The following is a 22,445-nucleotide window of genomic DNA, read 5'->3' as shown; positions in this document are numbered from 1 at the left end:
AGAAACGGGGTGGGGCTTCTCTGTATCGAAGGGGTGAGTGTGTGGGCAAACCGGGATGTGCAGAGGGTAAAGGAATAGGGAAGCTTGTTACGGGCGTAGGAGGGATGACTAAGGGGAAACTTTGGCGCATCCGAACTAGTGAACTTTCTCCCCTCTCACAAATACAGATCCACACACATATATACTCTATTTCTCTCTCTCTCTCTTCTCTATATAGTCCCTTGAAATCAGAGAGAAGAGAGAGAAAGAGAGAGGGGGGGGGGGGTTTGACAAGAGGCGGGATGACACGAGCTTCGTCGTTGGCGGGGTCGGTTTTTCGCGGGGTACGGCTGTGATACGGCTTGTATTTTGAGGGGGAGTAAGATCGTCGAGAACGCAGGAGAGGCGCAGTCAGACAGTCAGGCAGGCCGCCCGGCAAGCAAGCAAGGCAGCCAGTGCAACAGCCAAGACCACTAGATCCGTTCGGCTTACCGACTTAGAGACTTAAGCCGGCAGGCAGTCCGAGAGGCTCAACTGGCTAAGCCTAGAGAGAGAACGAACCCGACCCACCGAACTCCAAGGCAACCATCCACCACCTACTACTTATACATCTCGTCATAGGCCATCTCGACCTACCTTTTTCCTATACACCTGATAACATTAGCTCTCCCTTGACCGCGTGTTAGCGTTAAGAGAGGAGAGAGTGAGGTTAAGCGCGTAACCTTAACCTCGTGTGTGGCGCGCTCCTTAACCTCAATTTCATTCCTCGATTTTCAAAAGGGTGACAATTTTTTCAAATCAGATCAAAAAATTTGATAATAGTTTCCTTCTGTGTGTTTGAATATATTATATTGTTCCAAATTGTGGGAGGATTTTGCGCGCTCTTGTGGGAGTTGATATTAGTCGCGAGGAGGGAAAAACACAGAGAGAGAAGACCCCCACACACGTGACGGTTTGTGAAGACTTGGTTTGTTTTATCTACATATAGTTGTTTGATGGCGAGGCATCAGCACGTGTGTTCCTTTTGTTCGGTGATTAAGACCCAATGGTGACACAGTAATCATATATATATAGTGATTGTTCAATTGTGCCTCATCGCGAAATTTATCAGTGCTTTGGAACTTAGCGATTTTCGATTATGTGAAGTGTATGCTCAATATTGAAACTCATTGTGTTTTAATTATATAGTGATGATCTGCTAATTCTCCACTGTTTCTTAGTTGAATTCTTTCTACTGGAATCTGTTACTGAAATCTGTTACAGAGATCAGTTTCAAAAATCTGTTAGGATCTTTTACTGAAATCTGCTACAAGAATCTGTTACTAAAATCTATTACAGAAATTGGTTTCAAAAATCTGTTAGGATCTTTTACTGAAATCTGCTACAAGAATCTGTTACAAGAGAATTAAGGGTGAAAGAGTTAATAGTTAACGAAAGCAAGAAGTACATTTGATAATATCATCGTAAGATTTTTGACAGAAGAGAGGGGTTACAAAAGGGTGAATATAAACCCAAATGTTTGGAATACAAAAGTATTCTTAAGTGAAGAAAAGAAAGAATCTGAAGGGTTGGAAGCGCATTGTAGAACATATCAATGATAGAGGGTCTTTAAATATCATATAACAAGTGCAGGAACTTGGAAGAATTGGAATACACACGGATTTATTAGAAAATATAAACTGTAGCATCGGAAAATCTTACTAATCCTAAAAATTATACGTATATATATACAAAGATACAACAAAATCGTACCAAAGCTTAAAATTATATTAAAGTACAGGTAACAGTTGCGTATATACAAAGTGACAGCGAATTTGTACCAAATCTAAAAATTATGTACCAAAGTACGCGGATATAAAAAGATACAGCAAAATCGTACCATAAAAATTATATATCAAAGTACCAAAGATACAGCAAAATCTAACCAAAACTAAAATACCAAAGAGCTGCAAACGGCAAATTCGTATAAAAAAAAAAAAAAACCCCAAAAATTATAACCAACAGAAATCCATATTTCTCATACAATACAACATTGGATTAGGAGATCCAATTGATAAATCCACAATTTTATATATTATTAATCTTGTGTTTGAAATTTGGAAAAAAGAAAAAAAATTTCTAAAACATTATGATGAATTGCATTTTTCGAGTGTAAATTAGTTTTGAGAAACGGAGGGAAAAATTTTTCCAAACCGATTTTTTGGTGAAGTGTTTGGAATTGTCGGCACGACGTTAACGTTTTACAGTATGGAGCGAGGCGAGGACGGGAGTAGCCTCGATCTCGCCGGCGGAACTGGAGGCAATGGAGAACTTTGCCTTCAGGATTTGGTTGGTGGTTCAGCTCCTGGATTGTCAATTCAACATCAGCATGTCGCTGCCACAATGGCTGGCCTTCATCCTGATCATATTCAAGGTGCAATGCAACATTTGAATATTCAAAATAATCATCATAATACATCAATGTTGCACAGCACAAATCATCAGGGTCATCCCGATTCGTTGGAAAAGCTTAAACGTAAGTTAAATATTATACAGTTTTTTTTTTCATTTTCCTATAGAAATTAAGTAATTCTTTCACAATTTGTTATTATTACAATAATTCATAAAATAACATGATATAATATCACTATTTTTTCATTCAAAATCAATTTTTTTTTTAAATCGGTGAAACGATTTTAAAATCTACATTAAAATACTATCCCAACACATCCACAAAAATTATAATGAAAAGGAATTTTGAGGGAACATTACATTTTTATTTAAACTACCGTGGCGTGTGGTTCTATTGTTATATTTATTAAGGTTGCGTTTAAGTTTTTTTGTTAACTTATATATATATATATGATCCTAAAAAGCGAATCAAAATGTATCTCAATAATTTGATACGCATTTTGGTATCAATTTGATACCTTCAAGTTAATTAAAATTGATCTTCGGGAGAATTTTTTGTATTAACAAAAAAAATTAAATTTCAACTTCTAAACTGTTTTTAAATTAAAAAATCTATATTAGTTTCTGTGTGATGTTAATAATCAAAAAATTCTGATTTTTTAAAACGTTTATGTTTTTCTTGATATAAAATACGCGTTAGCTAAAACTAAAACGCGCTCTAATTAAAAGAAGAAAAGATATACGACACTGAAGAAAGAATAATTATTGAACTTTATAATTATTTTACGATTCTTATATAGGGACAATTTAAGCGCGTTTAAAATAAGGGAAATTTTTCAAGAAATTTTAAACTTTAGAAAATTTTATACAAAACTTTTTATAATATTTTATAACTTATTATACATATATATAAGACTATATTATAGTTTATTATAAAAAGTTTTGCATAAAATTTTCTAAAGTTTAGAATTTCTTATAATATGTATATGAAAATTTTGCTTTTTAGAACATTCAACTTATAAATTGTTAAAAGTGTATACTTTTAAAAAGTTTGATAATTATTTTCTATCGGTGATATAAAAATTAAATTTTAGATATTTTGAAAAATTTTAAACAATCACAATCATTTGGTCTTAAAAACTACGTTTATTTTAACGATAAAAATCAACACGTGCTATATTAAAAAAATAATTTATATATATTTTTTGATTATATTTTCTAATGAATTTTAATATATAAAATAAATAATAATAATAATAATAATAATAATAAATAAAATAAATAAATAGAATAAATAATATATAAAATGATATCTATTAGAAACTATGTTATCAACTAAATAGAAATCTTGCAATATATATCTTTAAAAGTATAAAATTAATCAGATTTCGGGTTGTGATTAAAATATATAATATAATATACTTCATTGTTCAATAATTTTTTCTAAATTGAAGTTTTAATATATATATATATATAGATTTATTCTAAAAGAGTTTTTAAAAATTTTAATCGCACAGAAAAAAATATATATTTTTGCATTTCCCTCAGAGCTAAATAAATATATACTTAATTGTTTTAAATAAATTTTATTTTGATTTTCAAATAAATATTTTTATTTGTGCCAAACAACACTTTTTATTTGAAACAAATAAATATTTTTCTTTGTGCCAAACAATTTTTATTTGAAACAAATAAATAGTTATTTACCTATCTCTGAGAGGAAAAAATAATTTTTTTAAATAAAAAAATTTATAATTAAAATTTTTGTCTCTTATAATATTAAAATTGTTTTATCATAAAAGACAATAATTTTGTTTTAACTACTTTGTTGGAAAATCTAATTTAAAAAAAAAGAAAAATTTAGAAAGTGACTTAAAAAAATATCCTAGTTATTGCATTTATCCGTCGGACACACTGTTTATTTGCACAAATTCCATTGAGTAGAGAAATTAAATATAAAATTCAGAAAAAGAATATTTTTAACCCTAAAAATATTACAAAATTTTATGATTTTAATTTAATTCTCATATTTAAAATTATGTTTTGCAAAAAAAGTTTTTATTATAAAAATCATTTTCTTTATTTATAATGAAATTCACAATACAAAGAAACTCAGATTACATCTTTGGAATTTATTGGACATGACGAATAAAAAATTGAAATACACGAATAAAAAAAAAGGGAAAAATGAAAAAAAAAATTTAACAAAAAAAAAAACTCTTCCAGTTTTGTGACGAAGTTGTAACATTTTTGTCAGATGTCAGATAAATACAGATAAAGTTTTAGTACAGGCAACCGATAAGAGTCGTACGTGTCATGTTATGACACTGTTGGTACAAAGCAACTTGATAAAAAAAATTTTATTTCGTTTGTTGTCAGGCACTTTTTGAGACAAATTCTAAAAAAAGTTGAATATTTGGTTTATCGTCTTACAGACAATACAAATACAATACAAATATTTAGTTACATATAAATTATATATCTTTTTATTTTATATATATATGCGTTGCCCTTTACTAATAAGGGTGACAAATTTTTTTTTCTAAAAAAAATTCGTTCCGTTTTTAAAATTTTTTAAATCGTATTATACAATTTTGAAATAAGTTTCATTTTTGAAAACTTTAGTTATTTTTGTTTTTTTTTTCAACACAAAAAAAATTGCAATCATAACATTATATTTTTTACCGCGTAAACTTCTATAATTTGTCTCAATGTTTAACAACATTTATTGTTTGTAAATTTTGATAATTTCTAAGAACGATGTTCTTTTTCTGAATCTTCTTAATTGAGATGATAAATTTTTCACGTCAGATATGTAGGTTTACAGAAAAGTTCATTGCAAACATCATATGTTTCATAACAAAATGAAAATGATTTGTGATTTAACAGTTTGTGAATTTAATTTATCTTTTTAATTCAAATTATTGTAATTTATTTTTTTAATTATTTTATTTCTTTATTTTTTCTTACTATATATATATATATATATATTTTTTTTTTTTGTCAAAAATAACTGCGTTTTCAACACGAAAATGATTAAAATCAATCGCAATTTTTCTAACCAGTTTTTGCAGTTAAATTTTTTTTTTTAAAGTACAATATTTGCTCTCTAAATCTGAATAAGTGAAATTTCACTTAAAATGTGTCAAAAGTCTTCCACGTAGAAAAATAAGTGTATATGCACTTTTAAATAAGTGGTTTTCACTCAAAAATAAGTGAAGTTTCACTTATTTTTAAGTGCATATACACTTATTTTTCTACGTGGAAGACTTTTGACACATTTTAAGTGAAATTTCACTTATTCAGATTTAGAGAGTAACTTTTTGCTTTTGAATTAGTAAAAAATTAACTAATAGTGAAAAAAAAATTTACTATCCAATCAGTAAAATTTAACTAATTCAAAAGCAAAAATTTAGTTACTAATTCAAATTAGTTAAAATTTTTACTAATTCAAATTTAGAGAGTGCACAGAAAAAACCTGAATTCAAATTGAGTATAGATTCTATACTCAATTTGATTCGCAACAAAAATGAAACTGGTTGTTTCATTTCGAGTTCTAAGGTAAAAGTATCAAAATGAAACAGGCAAGTTTCATTTTGAGAAAAAGAAAAATGGAAAAATATTGTGAAATAACGAATAATTTTGCACAAAAACATGAAATATAATAATTACAAAGAAGTAAATAACACGCTAGACTTAATATATTTGATTAAAAATTGCTTGTAATCGCGTAATAAAATAATAAAGGAAATATGTTTTTAGGTTAGAAAAATGAAAACATGTGTTTTGACAACAGGAACGGTACTGCCAACTTAAATAATAGCGGTAAATTTAAAAACTTATGAAATTAATTATTATCTACGTAAATAATAATAAATAATTTTTATTTAAAAACTTCTAAATATTCGTACTGGTCAAAATAATCTTTCTGGTGTTGTTGAAATATTAGAAACAATAATTGAAATACAAAATTACTCTGCTTATGATGCCAACTTAGAAATCTGAAATTCCAGCCAATATCATTTTGAATAACATGAAGTTTGTCCCATATTCATTTCGATACCCAAAAGAAAATGAGTTGCAACAAAAATGAGTCCAAGTTTTTTCTGTGTGTAAAACTCGTTTTTTTTATAAAACAAGAGATATATTTACATTTTTATAATTTTTTTTTTTAAATATAAATCATAAATTGTGAGAACCAATCATATATATATATTTAAAATGAAGAGAAGTGCAATTTATATGACATTCCTGTTATCGATTAAGGGAAAAGTAGTATTTTTAAATCCTTTCGAATCTGGAGCATTTTCGGAACGGACGAAGACGTCCTCTCTCTGGTGGCACCGCCACCTGTTTTGTGATTCATTAACTCACCGGCTTATCGGGATAAGGCAGACTTATCCGGGGCTCGAACCCGACACCGCGGCTAAACCCGATCTTATTCCAATGGCATCCTATACCTATTCCCGTTACAGTTTCTGCTCTTCTCACTCTCTCTCTCTCTCTTTCTCTCTATTCCTTCGGGTTATAAACTCTTTTAGCTCGCAGTTTCAATTAATTTCTATTACTTATTTCATCCAATGTGACTAATTACTTTTTCATTGTTTTATCCTAAATTTTAAAATTTATTCCCATTTACTGATTCTTTCTGAATTTTTATTTAACCCGAATTTGTCAATTGATATAGAATTTTTAAAATGCCGAATTTTCATTTATCCGAAATTGCAAATGGCTACCAAACATCACAGAAAAAAAGGTGGGTAAAAAGTTGTAAAGATAGAGGATAAAAGTCGTTAGGATACAGGATAAAGGATAAATTTGTGATGGATAAAAATGTTACTAAAATATTACTAGAAAAATGGATGTCATATTTGAGTAAACTGTCTAATTTTAATAAAAGTATTAGTAATTTTACACTTAACTTATTAAATCCACAAATTTTATATAAATAACTAATTGCACGTGGAAATATTTTGCCTATAATTATTGTCTATTAATAAAAATATCTTTGACTAATACAACTGACAACTGACGACAGTGCGTAAATAATCAGAACTGGGAAATTACAACTCAACGTCTGTATTGTTGCACGAAAGCAGAGTTGGGTAGTAACTGAATTTTTTGTGCATATTAGGCTGTGTCAGTTCATCGAGATATTTCGAGTTCAAGATATGACGTCAGAGGCCTGGAGAGACAACAAACAGACGACACAATGTTATTCTTACGGGGAAGAAAATTTGTTTCCACTTTCATCAATTTTATTCATACTTTAAACACATGCAATTACTTATTTATAAAAAATTTGTGGATTTAATAAGTTAAGTGTAAAATTACTAATATTTTTTATTAAAATTAGACAGTTTTCTCAAATATGACATCCATTTTTCTAGTAATATTTTAGTAACATTTTTATCCATCACAAATTTATCCTTTACCCTGTATCCTAACGACTTTTATCCTCTATCTTTACAACTTGTTACCCACCTTTTTTTTTCTGTGATAACCTACAATAAGATTTTGGCGCGCGAATTTTAAAATTAACTAATCAGAAATTATCAAGAAAATTATTGTGATAGGTTGATTTTAAAATTTGCGCCAAAATATTTTTTTAGGTTATGTTTGTTCGGACATTTGCGATTTCAGACAAATGGAAATTCGGCGTTTTGGTATTTAAAAATTTGAATCATGTCACAGAGAATTAAAAAGCATTAAAATAAGCTGCAACGTTTATTATTTTAATCCAATTTTGCTTATTTTAATACCAAAATGGATTAAAATAAGCAAAATTGGATTAAAATAACAAGCGTTGCAGCTTATTTTAATGCCTTTTAATTTTCTGTGTTCATTAATTAAAATAAGAAAACCAAATATAATATTTAATTGAATTAAATAAATTGCATTTAAGAAAAAAAAAAAAGAATTTCAATATAAAAACTATTTAAAAAAAAAAACTTTACCAATAAATTGTCAAATTAATGAGACGCCAATTTAACGTAAAAAAAAACAACGAGGGAAATATTTCAAGAATACGCACAGCGCGCAATATTGAATTTTCCACTCGATAAAGTCGTGATTAAACCAACCACCGCACCTGAAGGCTCAAGTTTGTCGAGGCTTTTCAAAAAGATATATATCTCTGCTTAATAAAACAAAGATTACTTTTTAATCAAAAGGATGGACCATTTATCATTCTTATCGGAATGATTTTGGAGTTGAAAAATATATATATATATATACGAACCCGCGAACGCATTTGTCAACGAAAATGCATTTTTCTTTGTTAAAAGTAAACACAATGAACAAAGCAGTTATATATTTGTTATTCTTTTTTTTTTATTCTTATTCATTTTGTCACTTTTTCTATCAGAATTGATCGATTAATGTTATTAATTAATTAATCAATATTTTTTACTTTTGTCATTCAAAAATAAATTTTTCAACTTGAAAAATTATTGTCTGATAAATTTTTTTTGTTCAAATCAGACAATTTTTCTTTTTTCGTGAAAAAATGCGAATCATTTTATTTAAAATTTTAATTTTATATATAATTATTTTTTTGAACGAATTTTCATTTTTCGAATTAGAATTTGACAGGATTTCTTTTTTAAACGAATATTTATACCTTGACAAATTTTTTAGGTACCGAATTTATTATTTTTCAGAATTTCTCTTTATCCAACTTTTTTTATTTAAAAAAAAAACCTAATGTAACAGAAGATATCAATTTAGTAGAATTCTCATTCAACAGAATTTAAAGTGATTCAAATTTTTAAATGTTAGAATTGTCCGAAACTGCAAATAGCCGAACAAACATAACCTACAAAAAGATTTTGGCGCGAATTTTAAAATTAACCAATCAGAAGTAATCAAGAAAATTGTGATTGGTTTATTTTTGAAATTCACGCCAAACTCTTTTTGTAGGTTATATGTTTCTTCGGCCATTTGCAGTTTCGGACAAATGGAAATTCGACGTTTTAAAAATTTTATAACATATAACTATTTGTGCAAATGAAAATTTGAACAAATGAAGATTTGGTAAATAGAAAATTCTGTAATTTAAAATTTCGAAACGCTTAAAATTCTATTGAATGAGAATTCTGCTAAATTGATATTCGGTTTTTCTATTAAAAAAAAAAAAAAAAAAAAAAAAAAAAAAAAAAAAATAAGTTAAAGATCATTCGAAAAATGAAAATTTGTTTAAAAAATAATGATATCTAATAAAATTCTTTAAAATAAAAATTCTAACCATTAATTTTTATGTGAAATTCACGAGCCCCCCTAATCTGTTGTAAATATTTTTTTTATGTTGAATCAGGAAACTTGTTAAATAGTCATTTTTCATATACCGGAATACATTCAGTTTCATATATATATATATACAATTTTTTACCTTTTTTTCTGAAAACTATTTTGAAAATTTGATGACCACCCGTTGGCCAAATGTATATATATATATATATAAGAATGTCAATATTTTGTCAAAGGGGCAACATACGGTCAGGTTTGTCAATTCGATTTAAGAAAGAAAAAGAAAGAGAGAGAAAGAGAGAGAAAAAAGAGACCCCCCAAGTCATTAACTACCCTTTTATATTATAAGCAAAATCTCACCGTCGGATGGCAGATGCGTCCAAAGTCAACCCTTGTGCGTTTCTCTTAATAGTGTTGACAAATTGCTTGGCTAGCCACGTTTCCCTTGGGATATATATAATACATATATAGCGAGTGCCACATCCTTCCGTCTACAAAACTTACCAAAACCTTTATAGAAACAGATTCACCCCTATTTACTATATATATATATATATATGGACAAACTGATGGGTTTCAAACAAATTTCCAGTTTCTAAGTATATTATATATTTTTCCAATTGAAATCGAGACACACATTCCCTTATAATATATGTTTTTGGTAAATATAATTAAAATTTTATATTTAATCAAATTTGTCATTTGATAATAATATACACCCAGAGAAATGATATATTTGTCTCACACAGCCTATCCTACTCTCTAAATCAGAATTAGTAAAAATGTTTACTAATTTAAATTAGTGACTCACTTTTTGCTTTAGAATTAGTTAAATTTTACTAATTTTTAGTAAAAGTTACTAATAATTAGTAAAATTTTACTAATTGTTAGTAAAAGTTACTAATTGAGAAGCAAAAAGTGAGTTACTAATTCAAATTAGTAAACTTTTTTTACTAATTCAGATTTAAAGATTAATTAATAATTATTTGTTTTAAATAAAAAAATTTTATTTACGCTAAATAAATAGGCTATAGTAGGCTGTGAGACAAATATTTACGTTTATTTAACTTAAATATATTATATATTTGGTTCAAATAAAAGCGCAATATATTTTTAAATTGACCAATCAGAAATTGTTATATAAGAAAATCGTAATTGGTCAATTTTAAAAACTGTTAAATATCATTTAACAGTTAGACGCAAAAGCTTTATCTAGATACATCCTTATGCTCCATCCACATGTCATATCATTAAAACTACACCGAAAAAAATAAGTTCGTAATTTTAGAGGATTCCTCTTCTTTTGACGCATTTTTTCCTCTTATACATATGAGCACTAAAGTATTCATATCTAATTGAGAGGATTTTCCTCTTCTATATTTTGAGAGGAATAATCTCAAATACAGAGATATTCATCTTGTTAAGGATTAATCTCAAATAAAGAGATATATTCATCCTACGTTAAGTTCAGAAATGTCAATCTTCTTTATTTATAATTAGAAGAAATTATATGGGTTAGTTCACCCTTTAGAACTTGGATTTATTTATTTATAGGAAAGAAATCATTTTAGAGAACGAACACGATTTTCTATTTAATAAAAATACTAAAATTTTTTAGTTTATGAAAAATACTTTTACACTTAGGTTAATTTTAAAATAAAATGAATAGTATGCAAGTGAAAAAGTTTATGAATTATTTACATAATAATTTTTATTTACTTCCTTTCAAAAAATCGAAAAAGTAATTTATAAACATTCCTATACAAATAAAAATATGGAAGAGAAAAATTTATTTTTATTTATATATAAAAATGAATATATTTTTAAAATAATATTTATAGATTATGATGCTGAAAAAATTTAATTCTAACTGGAATATATTACAAAATTCTAATCATAGAAAGAATAGGGGTTAAAACACATTGACATTAATTTATTACGTAGTATGCAACGTTTATGATAAACGATTTTTAAAGAAAAAATTTTTTAAAATGAAAAATTCTGTAATTTTTTGCCTAAAAAATATTTCTTGTAGTTTTCATTAATCAGCAAATTATAAAAAAAATATTTTTTAGGCAAAAAATTATAGAATTTTTATTTTAAAAAATTATTTCTTAAAAAATCGTTTGATCATAAACGTTGCGTACTTCAGCTTCGTAATTTATTATAATAACATTATTAATTATAAGAAATTAATATTATTTTCAAAATTACAGATGTAATTTGTTAGTCCCACTTTACATATAGAAGGTTTCTTAGTGGGGATGTCCATTATTTATTTTTTAACTGTCAGTTTTCGAACATTTTGAAGGTGTGCGTAAAAAAACAAAAAACTATATTTCTAGAGGAATAATCTCAATTATAGAAAAAAAAAATCTCAATTGAAAAAGAATACTTTCAATCGAAAAAGAAAGATTAAAAGTAATCATCTAACCAAAATGTTCTTAAATGAAAAAAAAGACTCCTCTATTTTTTAGATGAATATTCATATATTGAAAATAAAATGTAAAAGTAAATGTTAAGAGGAATTTTCTTCTCATTTTAAGATTTTATTTTTTTCGGTGTAAATTGTAATTATATATATATTTGAATTTCCAAGTCTTTAATATTAACGGCTTCATCATCGCTGAAGTTAAAATTTCTATCGAAGTAAAGTTTCTCTCTCTCTCTCTCTCTCACTTTGAAGAAATAACATTATTAGCAAAATTTGGAATTTTAGTCTCGTCTGAAGGAAATTTCGTGAGTCGTTGCACGTGCAGTAACTGAGGCGATGAATTGATCAGGACCGACCCCGATCTTCTTTCCCGATTACCCGGACAATCACCGACTCCTTAAGCGCGCTGAGGGGTTTTTCTGCCGCAGGATCAACATAGAAATGAACTGATTTCCTTCCCATTATCTCAGCTGCTTCACCGCAAGACAGGTTCATGCGACGTCCTATATACTCTATTTCTCTCTCTCTCTCTCTCTTTCTTCATGATCATGTATAGTTTGTATACTCAGGAGGGAGGATTCTCTCTTTTCGTGATATAATTCTACAAAAAAAAAGGTCGACGCGTTTACCGTCCCATCATAGAGTATATACAAAATTAGAGGAAGGAAAGAGAAACGTTTATTTTTTTTCTCTTGTTTTTCATTCACGCCTACTATTCTATATACACAACTATATATTTTTCCAAAGTGTGAGAAACTTGAACTTGTATATTACACCAAAAGAGACACATTACTTAATTTCTTTTTCAAAATACAAGTGTAACTGTCATTCTAAAGGGAGGCATGATTATGTTCTAAAAATCATATATTAGTTAGAATTTTCATTTTATGAAATTTTTTTACAACTTTTTTTTAAGCTGAATTTTTATTTTTGTTCGAATTAGTATTTTGCAGAATTTTCATGAAAAACGATTTTCTATATTACAGAATTTTTATATAACCGAAAATTCACATAACAGAATTTTTATCTGTTCGAATTTTTATTTACTCGAATTTTCATTTAACATAATAGGTATATATTTTAAAGAATTTTTATTGGGTAGAATTTCATTGCATAGAATTTTCATTTGTTCGAATTATTATTTGATATAATTTCCATATATAACCGATTTTTCATAATGCACAGAATTTTTACTTAACCGAAAAATCATTTGACAGAATTATTCTAATTGATATAGCGAATTTTCATTTGTCCAAAATTGCAAATAGCCGAACAAACAATCGATTTCGGCGCGATTTTTAAAATCAACTAATCACAATTTTATGAATAATTTTTTGATTGGTTGATTTTAAAAATCGCGCCAAAATCGATTGTTTGTTCGGCCATTTGCAATTTCGGACAAATGAAAATTCTATCAATTAGAAATTCTGTTAAACGATTATATTAAATAATAATTTTGAACAAATGAAAATAATTCATCTGAAAGAAAATTCTATTGCAATGAAATTCTACCCTATAAAAATTCTTTAAAATGACTATTATGATAAAATGAAAATTCGAGCAAATAAAAATTCTGTGAAGTGAATTTTTGGTTATATAAAAATTCTGTAATATAGAAAAACTCGTTTTGATGAAAATTTTGCAAAATATACTAATTCGAACAAATAAAAATTCGGTTCAAAAATAATTATGACAAATGAAATTCCATACAATGAAAATTCTAACTAATGATTTTTATAGAACATAATTATGCCTCCCATTCTGAATATAGGTATTTGGAAAATAATAATAATAATAATAAATTACATTCTTTTCTATAGAGGAATAGGGCGTTTTCCGTTGATTTTCTGGAAATTTTCACAAAATGTTTTTTTTATGAATTTATTATTATAGTTATACTGTATATGGTAAAAATAAATTTAGTTTTAAAATTATTTGTACGAATTTTTATTTACAGAAATTGTTATTTGATGGAATTCTTAAATCGCCGAATTTCCATTTGTCCGAAACTGCAAATGTCCAAAGAGAAACATAACCTGCAAAAAGAGTTTGGCGCGAATTTTAAAAATAAACCAATCACAATATTTCCTTGATTACTTCTGATTGGTTAATTTTAAAATTTGAGCCGAAATCTTTTTGTAGATTATGTTTGTTCGGAAATTTACAAATTTCCGTCAAATGGAAATTTGTCAATTGAAGAATTCTATCAAATAACAGTTCGTGTAAATAAAAATTCGGTAAATTGCAAATTCTGATATCTAAAAAAATGTGAATAAATTTTAAAATCAATTTACTGAAATTAAAATTCTAACCATTTGATTTTTATCAAAAATTCGTGCGCCATAAATAATGAAACATTTTTTCAAAAAAATACTCCGATTTTTTGGAAGAATAGTAGTATTTTATAAAAAAAAAGAAGTAAAAATACATCCACATGTTGGGCGCCATCAAGTTTTTATCAGAAATTAAACTTGTTTCTTCTGTAGAATCCAAAAAAAAAATATATTTTTTGAGAGTTGTCGAATTTGAATTTTCATGGAAAAAGTAGAAGACGCATATATATATATATATATATATATGAAGTTATATGAATGAAGATGAAGGGAGAAGTAGAGGAAGGGAATGAGGGAAATTTCGTGTGAGAACGAAAGTGTCAAAGGCCACGCGGGTCTCTAAAATTTGACACCCGGTGTTTCCGAAATTATATGACTTTCCTATATATATATATATATATATATGTGGAGGGGTCAGCGCGCCAAGCAGTCTATATGTAGGAAAAAATGTGAATACTAGCACGTTTTTAGAGTCAATCTTTCCTCGATTTTCCGAAATCCCACCCCAATGTCATGGAGTGAAAAACCCCACATACACAAACTCAAGGTTCCCAGGCCACATATCCGCTTCCATGTGGTCTTCACGTCAAGTTCAAACTAAACAAATTGCCAAGGATGAGAGAAATCTTATCCAAACCCAACTTGTTGTCCCATTGAGAATTTATATATCTATTCGACATCAGCTGTTTCTGTTTTCTTCATTATATCTTTTTAATTGTTGGTTTTTTGTATTAAAAAGCACTAGATTTTAATCTTTTAAATAGAATGTTAGTTTTCTTTAATTATTTTTAGTTATTATTTGGTAATATAATATAATATAATATAATATAATATAATATAATATAATATAATATAATATAATATAATATAATATAATATAATATAATATAATATAATATAATATAATATAATATAATATAATATAATATAATATAATATAATATAATATAATATAATATAATATAATATAATATAATATAATATAATATAATATAATATAATATAATATAATATAATATAATATAATATAATATAATATAATATAATATAATATACACCCAGAAAAATGGTATATATTTGTCTCACAGCTTAATAAATATTTATTTGATTTAAATAAAAAATTTTATTTACGCCAAATAGGCTATTAGGCTGTGAGACAAATACACGTTTATTTAATTCAAATATATTATATTAGTTTCAAATAAACCATTTTTCTGGTTGTAATATAACACTCAGAAAAAAATTCGTTTGAAGCAACCAAATTTTGGTTAAATCAACAAAATAAATGCATTGATATACAATTAACCAAACATTTGGTTGCATAAATCAAACGTTTATTTAGCTCAATCAAATTTTTTCTTTGTTCAAAAAATTTATTAAAATAAACCAAACAGTTATTTAGATCAAATAAATATTTATTTGAATTAAACAAATTTTGTTTGAACTAACCAAAAAAATTGGGTAAATATAAAAAAATGGTACATTTGGTTCAAACATATCTTTTTTCTGAGTGAATATAATTCATAAATATATATTTATGAAATATTTATATATTCTTTCTAACTTTAAATTTATTCATCATCTAGTATGAAAACCTTTTTTCAACTAATATTTATTTATGAAAATAATTAATTAATTAATAGGTAATTAATTATTATTTTTCATTTTAATTAATTAAATTTAAAAAAGCAAATAATTACGTATAAATAAATGAATACATTTTTTTTTTGTTATTTAAAAAACGAATTTCGAAAACAATTAAAATTCAATAAAGAAGATTTTTTTTGTGTCTTCATATGAAACATTGCAGGAATTATGTCTAATTATAATTGAACTTTTTTTTTTTATCGAAATCTATCACGATAAAAAAAATTCTTTTATATCTATATATATAGAGAAATTTGTCAATTGCACTGATTACATTTAACGGCAGATGAAGCGCACGTGACGTACAGTGTTGTTAGAGATTAGTGAAGGATTAGATAGGACTTGCACGAAATCGTGTCATTGAAAAATGAAGTTTACAATTTTTCATTGTCAAAATATTTTACATTTTCGAAAAGATTTATATACTATATATATAAATGTCAATGTTATTTTAATAATTTTAACTCTAATATAACAATGAGAACAAAATTTTACCAACATAATCTCAATTATTACTTGGAAAATCAATTTTTATCAATTATGATTCATTAGATATAATTTTTATTTTGCCAAATTTTATTTGTTCGAATTATTATTTTGCAAAATTTTTATTAAACCAATTTTCTATATTACAGAATTTTTATATAATCGAAAATTTTTCTTTAAAACAAAGAAAATTTATTTGTTACAAACAAATTATTTTTGATTCAAAAGAAATTATCTTCATCACGGAAAAAAAAGGAATGGTTGGGCTAACCATATAGGTATTGATAAATACGTCCCATAAATATTATATGGTTACCACAACCATATCTTTAGTTGATACAACCATAGTATGGTTGGCCTAACCAAAGGTTAGGTTGTCACATCAAAATGACGAAAAATTGCAAATTTGATGTGTCAACCTGACCTTTGGTTGCGCCAACCATACTATGGTTGTATCAACTAAAGATTTGGTTGTGGTAACCATATAATATTCATAGGACGTATTTATCAATACCTATGGTTGGCCCAACCATTCCTTTTTCTCCGTGGCATTTCAAAGAAATTTTTTATTTAATTCATACACGGAGAGAGAAATATAGATGGTAAGAATTTATAATCTTAAGATGGTAAAAAGTATAGATGTTATCCGGTACTATCATTATGCTACTCGGTACTATCAAAGATGTTACAAAAAGTATGGTTATATGTTACCCACTACAACCAAAGTGTTACTCTGTACAATCTGGATAGTAACTGATAGAATCTGTATAGCTGTCCGTATTATGTAATATCAAATATGGTACCTGTTACTATCTAGATATAGTACCCCGTACCATCTATATCTCTCTCCGTGTATAAATATTTCTTAGAATTTCTTTAGGCGCTTGTACACCTCACAAATTCTAAGTATACTCGGAATTTGTCAAAAGTTTCACTAACTTTGATTGGCTTTGCTCATACAGAAAATTTCGAAATTTTCCAATCTTTTGAAAATTCACTATGAGCAAAGCCAATTAAAATTAGTATAACTTTTGACAAATTTTGAGTATACTTAGAATTTATAATGTGTACAAGAGCCTTTTAATATAATGCACAAATTTCTTGTATTCAAAAAAAATTTTATTTGAATCAAAGAAATTTTCTTTAAAACTAAGATTTTTTTTTTCTTTCAAAGACAAAATTTTCTTTTGAATGAAAGAAAACAATTCAAAAAAAATTGGTTTCTTTAAATCAAAGAAATCTTTTTTCTGTATATATATATATATATATAACTGATTTAGATTTAGAAAGAAAATATATTTTCAACTAATTTAGATTTAGAAACAGTGATATAAAAAAAAAAGAGGAAATAATTGTGTGAAGCAAAAAAAAAAAAAGGTCAATGGACCCTTGAAAACTATTCTATCAATTACATCTTATAGAGAGAAAGAGAGAAGGCGCAATGGAGAAGAGATTATATGCAGGCCAAAAGTCAATGAGTGCTTTAAACGATAAATATTATACAAAATGACAGAAAGGGAAATAGTCCGGAAAGCTCGTGCCAGAGTGAAGTTCACTATATGAGCACCATAATCCCACTACTAAAAAGTAGTAGTCTGAATGTAAAAGCGGGACTAATAAACGACTTCCTAAGGAAGCTAAGGATTAGGAGATTAGTTTGGTATAGCGATCCGAAAGCGCAGACTCAGTAGCATCAGAGAAAGATAGAAAGAAAGAGCGAGAGAGAGAAAGAGAGAGAAAATGAGAGAGAGAGAGAGAGAGAGAGTTGAGCTCACAGGTGCTATCCTCACCATGCGCTCATTCTTCAACCCCCTGACATCGTGACATCACTCGATTCAGGAACCATTTGTTCCAGTAATTATTAGCTTCAGGGTCGTAAGGGTGACACCTAAAAACCATTTAAAAGCCAAGGGATACATGATACTTTTTCCTTCCATGAAATACAATGACCATATATCTTTGCTCTCATTTTTTCAAGAAGAAGAAGAAGAAATCTTCCCTCTTCTGTATATATACCTATATAACTAAAAATACTGACATTTCTCAAAAAAAAAAAAAACTATCGAGTGATGTGAGAGAGAGAGGCAAGGATCATGTTTCCATAGAGATTAAATGGTATTTAACGCCTTTAGAAGATAACTGACACGCGACCATTCAGTTCGGATATACTTTATCTTTTGACGTTTGACATATATACTTGATGTGAAACATGTGAGCTTTTCATAGAACTTGAATGGTTATAATTATATCAATAGACAATTTGTTCAAATCTAGTGGAACTAAATCTAAATTTAAATATATATGTATATATACTTATACTTTTAAATTTAATTTTCTTTTAATAAAAGTAAAAAATATTTTATCAATTTATAATTAATCCAAAACAGATAGCTATAGCTCATTACTGCTCTACAATGGAAAAAACATACGCTTTTCCTCAGCATACGCACAAGTACAACTACCCCAAAATTGTTTTGTTGCTAGAATGTTCATATTTAACGCAAAATAACTTTATTATAAATCATTTTCTTTGTTTATTTATATAAGAAAGAAGATAGCGTTTTTTGTTTTTTTTATACAATTAAAAATGTGGTCAACAAAATACAAAAATTTGCAAAAAATGACATTTTATAAAACACTCAATTAATATATACACAGAAAATTAAAAGTCATTAAAATAAGCTGCAACACAGAAAATTAAAAGGCATTAAAATAATCTGCAACGCTTATTATTTTAATTCAATTTTGCTTATTTTAATCTATTTTGGTATTAAAATGAGCAAAATTGGATTAAAATAATAAGCGTTGCAGCTTATTTTAATCTTTTAATTTTCTGTGAACTCTTATTATTTTAATCCAATTTTGCTTATTTTAATCCATTTTGGTATTAAAATAAGCAAAATTGGATTAAAATAATAAGCGTTGCAGCTTATTTTAATGCCTTTTAATTTTCTGTGTATATTTTAAAAAACCGTCTTTAATGGGGAAAAAAAATTTCGTTTCTTCTCTTTACTTTTTTTTGGATCGTTTTTTTATTACACCATTGCTGATAAATTGATTGATCTGATATATTCTTCATATATTAACTATTCTATTATATTATTATTATATATATATATACATAATAATAGGAAATGATGATATATATACAAAGTATAATGATAAATTGCGTAAATTTAGAAAAAAGGGTCCTATATATATATATACTACCTCTTGAGCATTATATAATTTTCGTCTCATGCCTAAAGACTTTCATGAGATTTTTCCGGCATATTGCAGCTGCTGCGAATGTCGTTTTTGTGACCCCCATAAACTCTCTCCCGTCATTGAGTTACGCGTTATGATATGCCCCACTAAACACCCACGGTTTTTATGTCACGTGTTGTTTTATTCATACTTGCCTATAAAATTCCCATTAGACAATATATGTATATACATATATATGCATAAATATGCATTTATTAAGTCAAAAATTGTGAAAATTAATTTGTCATTATATTTAATTAAAAAGTACACGAAGGAAGAAAAGAGTGTTGTGGTTACTAAAAATTAAGTCCACACAACAATTCCGGATTGTCAATATATAGAACGAGCAGTTCTATTTTGTTGTTGGGACAAAAAAAAAATTGTTAAAATGGGATTGTTCGGTGAACAAACAAAATTGTTTGATATGAACAAAGAAAATTGTTATGGAACAGTTGAAATAACAAAACTAAATTGTTAAATCGGCAATACAATTTGTTTTATTAATAACCCTGTGGGCAAAAAACCATGTTCGTTCTAAAAACGTTTTAAGAACGTTTTTAGAACGTTTTATGTCCACCAGATAATGTTCTGGAACATTATTTGAACATCCATGTTCTTAAAATGTTCCAGAACATTATTTGGCGGACATGAAACATTCTAAGAACGTCCTTAAAACGTTTTTAGAACGAACATGGTTTTTTGCCTACAGGGGAAAGCTTTGATCCGTCTAATATACAATTTGTTCAGTTTCTTCGCCTTCTAAAATAATCGATAGCAGATTTTCGTAGGTCATATCACCAGTTTTATTTGCATTAAAATCTGTTGAACATACAGCTTCTGAATCAAATTCTTTGACCTGAAACCAAAAAATTATTTTGAGTTGAAATTTGTTGTTAAATAATATTTAATAAACATTTTGTATTTGTTAAAGTAAGGTTATGTTCAATAATAACCGAGTATAACTTACCGATAAACGATGAAATTGTCTCTTCATCCATTCACTACAATTCCAATAGATTTCTCACTTTAACCGGATTCATTATTTAACAGCACTTTGTCATTTTTAAAAAAAAACTAATAATAAAAGCAAAAGTGGCATATGTGCCAGAAGCAAACGACGCGACGATCTGCACGCCAGTGTGAAAGAATTCAAGATGACCACGTAACATGGAACAATAAACTTGTCAGCTAAACAAATCCTGATTGTTCCATTAGCAATGGACATCATCAGAGAGTATTGCTTCTGCAACTGTACGGAATTGCAATCTGAACAAAACTGACAACAAAAAATTCGTTTTGTTGTTAAAACAACATACATTTGTATTGTCAACAAAATCCGAATTGTAATCACAGAAAAAACCTGAATTCAAATTGAGTATAGATTCTATACTCAATTTGATTCGCAACAAAAATGAAACTGGTTGTTTCATTTCGAGTTCTAAGGTAAAAGTATCAAAATGAAACAGGCAAGTTTCATTTTGAGAAAAAGAAAAATGGAAAAATATTGTGAAATAACGAATAATTTTGCACAAAAACATGAAATATAATAATTACAAAGAAGTAAATAACACGCTAGACTTAATATATTTGATTAAAAATTGCTTGTAATCGCGTAATAAAATAATAAAGGAAATATGTTTTTAGGTTAGAAAAAGGAAAACATGTGTTTTGACAACAGGAACGGTACTGCCAACTTAAATAATAGCGGTAAATTTAAAAACTTATGAAATTAATTATTATCTACGTAAATAATAATAAATAATTTTTATTTAAAAACTTCTAAATATTCGTACTGGTCAAAATAATCTTTCTGGTGTTGTTGAAATATTAGAAACAATAATTGAAATACAAAATTACTCTGCTTATGATGCCAACTTAGAAATCTGAAATTCCAGCCAATATCATTTTGAATAACATGAAGTTTGTCCCATACTCATTTCGATACCCAAAAGAAAATGAGTAGCAACAAAAATGAGTCCAAGTTTTTTCTGTGATATTAACATTTCGAATTGTAATATCAACAAATCTACTAACAACAATCCAAAAATTGTTTGCACAACAATCCCATTTTTCTCCGTGATATACATAAATGTCAAAAGTTGTGTTAAAGTTTTTTAATTTCTTCATTGAAAAAAATTTTGGTACAGCAGCTGCCCTAAACGAAAAATTTCTATATATTCAATTAACTTCATACTTAATATTTACCATGGATTTTTATATGAGTGAAGTATGAATATAGAAATTTTTCGATTGGGAAACTGCAACAAAATTTTTTTTACTGAAGAAATTGGTAGTTCTATTATTGCGATAGCAAAACTTAAGGAAACTTTGAATAATATTTGACTTCCCCTTTGAGTATTAATATAAATTCTGAAACTATTAAAAATTTCTTTATTGTTTAAAGTAATATATTCTAACTTATTCAAATTATTTTTGGACTGTTTAAATTATAGTAAACTTTTTTTTTATCTGTGGTAAAAAATCTATTTAAAAAATCTTAATTTTTTTTTGGACACTATTAAAAAATAAAAAAGGGACTTTTTTTGCCTGTACAGATTTCCCAGAAAGCTAAATAGAATATGAATATATAACAGAAATGAGAATGCCGGGTAGATTGTATATATATATATATATATATATATAATATATATACGTATAGAGATGTCGCATGCACAGCCGCC

At 27.0% G+C, this 22,445-nt stretch overlaps 1 protein-coding gene across 2 annotated transcripts in view; it reads left to right on the top strand.

Annotated features, from left to right (window-relative positions):
- Positions 1-349: 349 nt before the first annotated feature.
- Positions 350-22,445, top strand: part of LOC127281536 (pituitary homeobox x) — a 51,249-nt gene continuing 29,153 nt past the window's right edge. The window contains exon 1 of one of the 2 annotated variants that reach the window (XM_051305261.1): positions 350-2,494. In XM_051305261.1, coding sequence (XP_051161218.1) covers positions 2,227-2,494 — 268 coding nt within the window. In that variant the 5' untranslated portion in view covers positions 350-2,226. The remainder of the gene's footprint in view (positions 2,495-22,445) is intronic. The other variant, XM_051305259.1, reaches the window with a different exon arrangement.

Source organism: Leptopilina boulardi, unplaced genomic scaffold (genome assembly GCF_019393585.1).
Source record: "Leptopilina boulardi isolate dan_hultmark-lab unplaced genomic scaffold, ZJU_Lbou_2.1 LbouV2_273, whole genome shotgun sequence".
In the NCBI taxonomy this organism is placed as follows: Eukaryota; Metazoa; Arthropoda; class Insecta; order Hymenoptera; family Figitidae; genus Leptopilina; species Leptopilina boulardi.
Note: the sequence above shows the minus strand (reverse complement) of the source record. Positions and strands in the feature narration are given on the sequence as shown.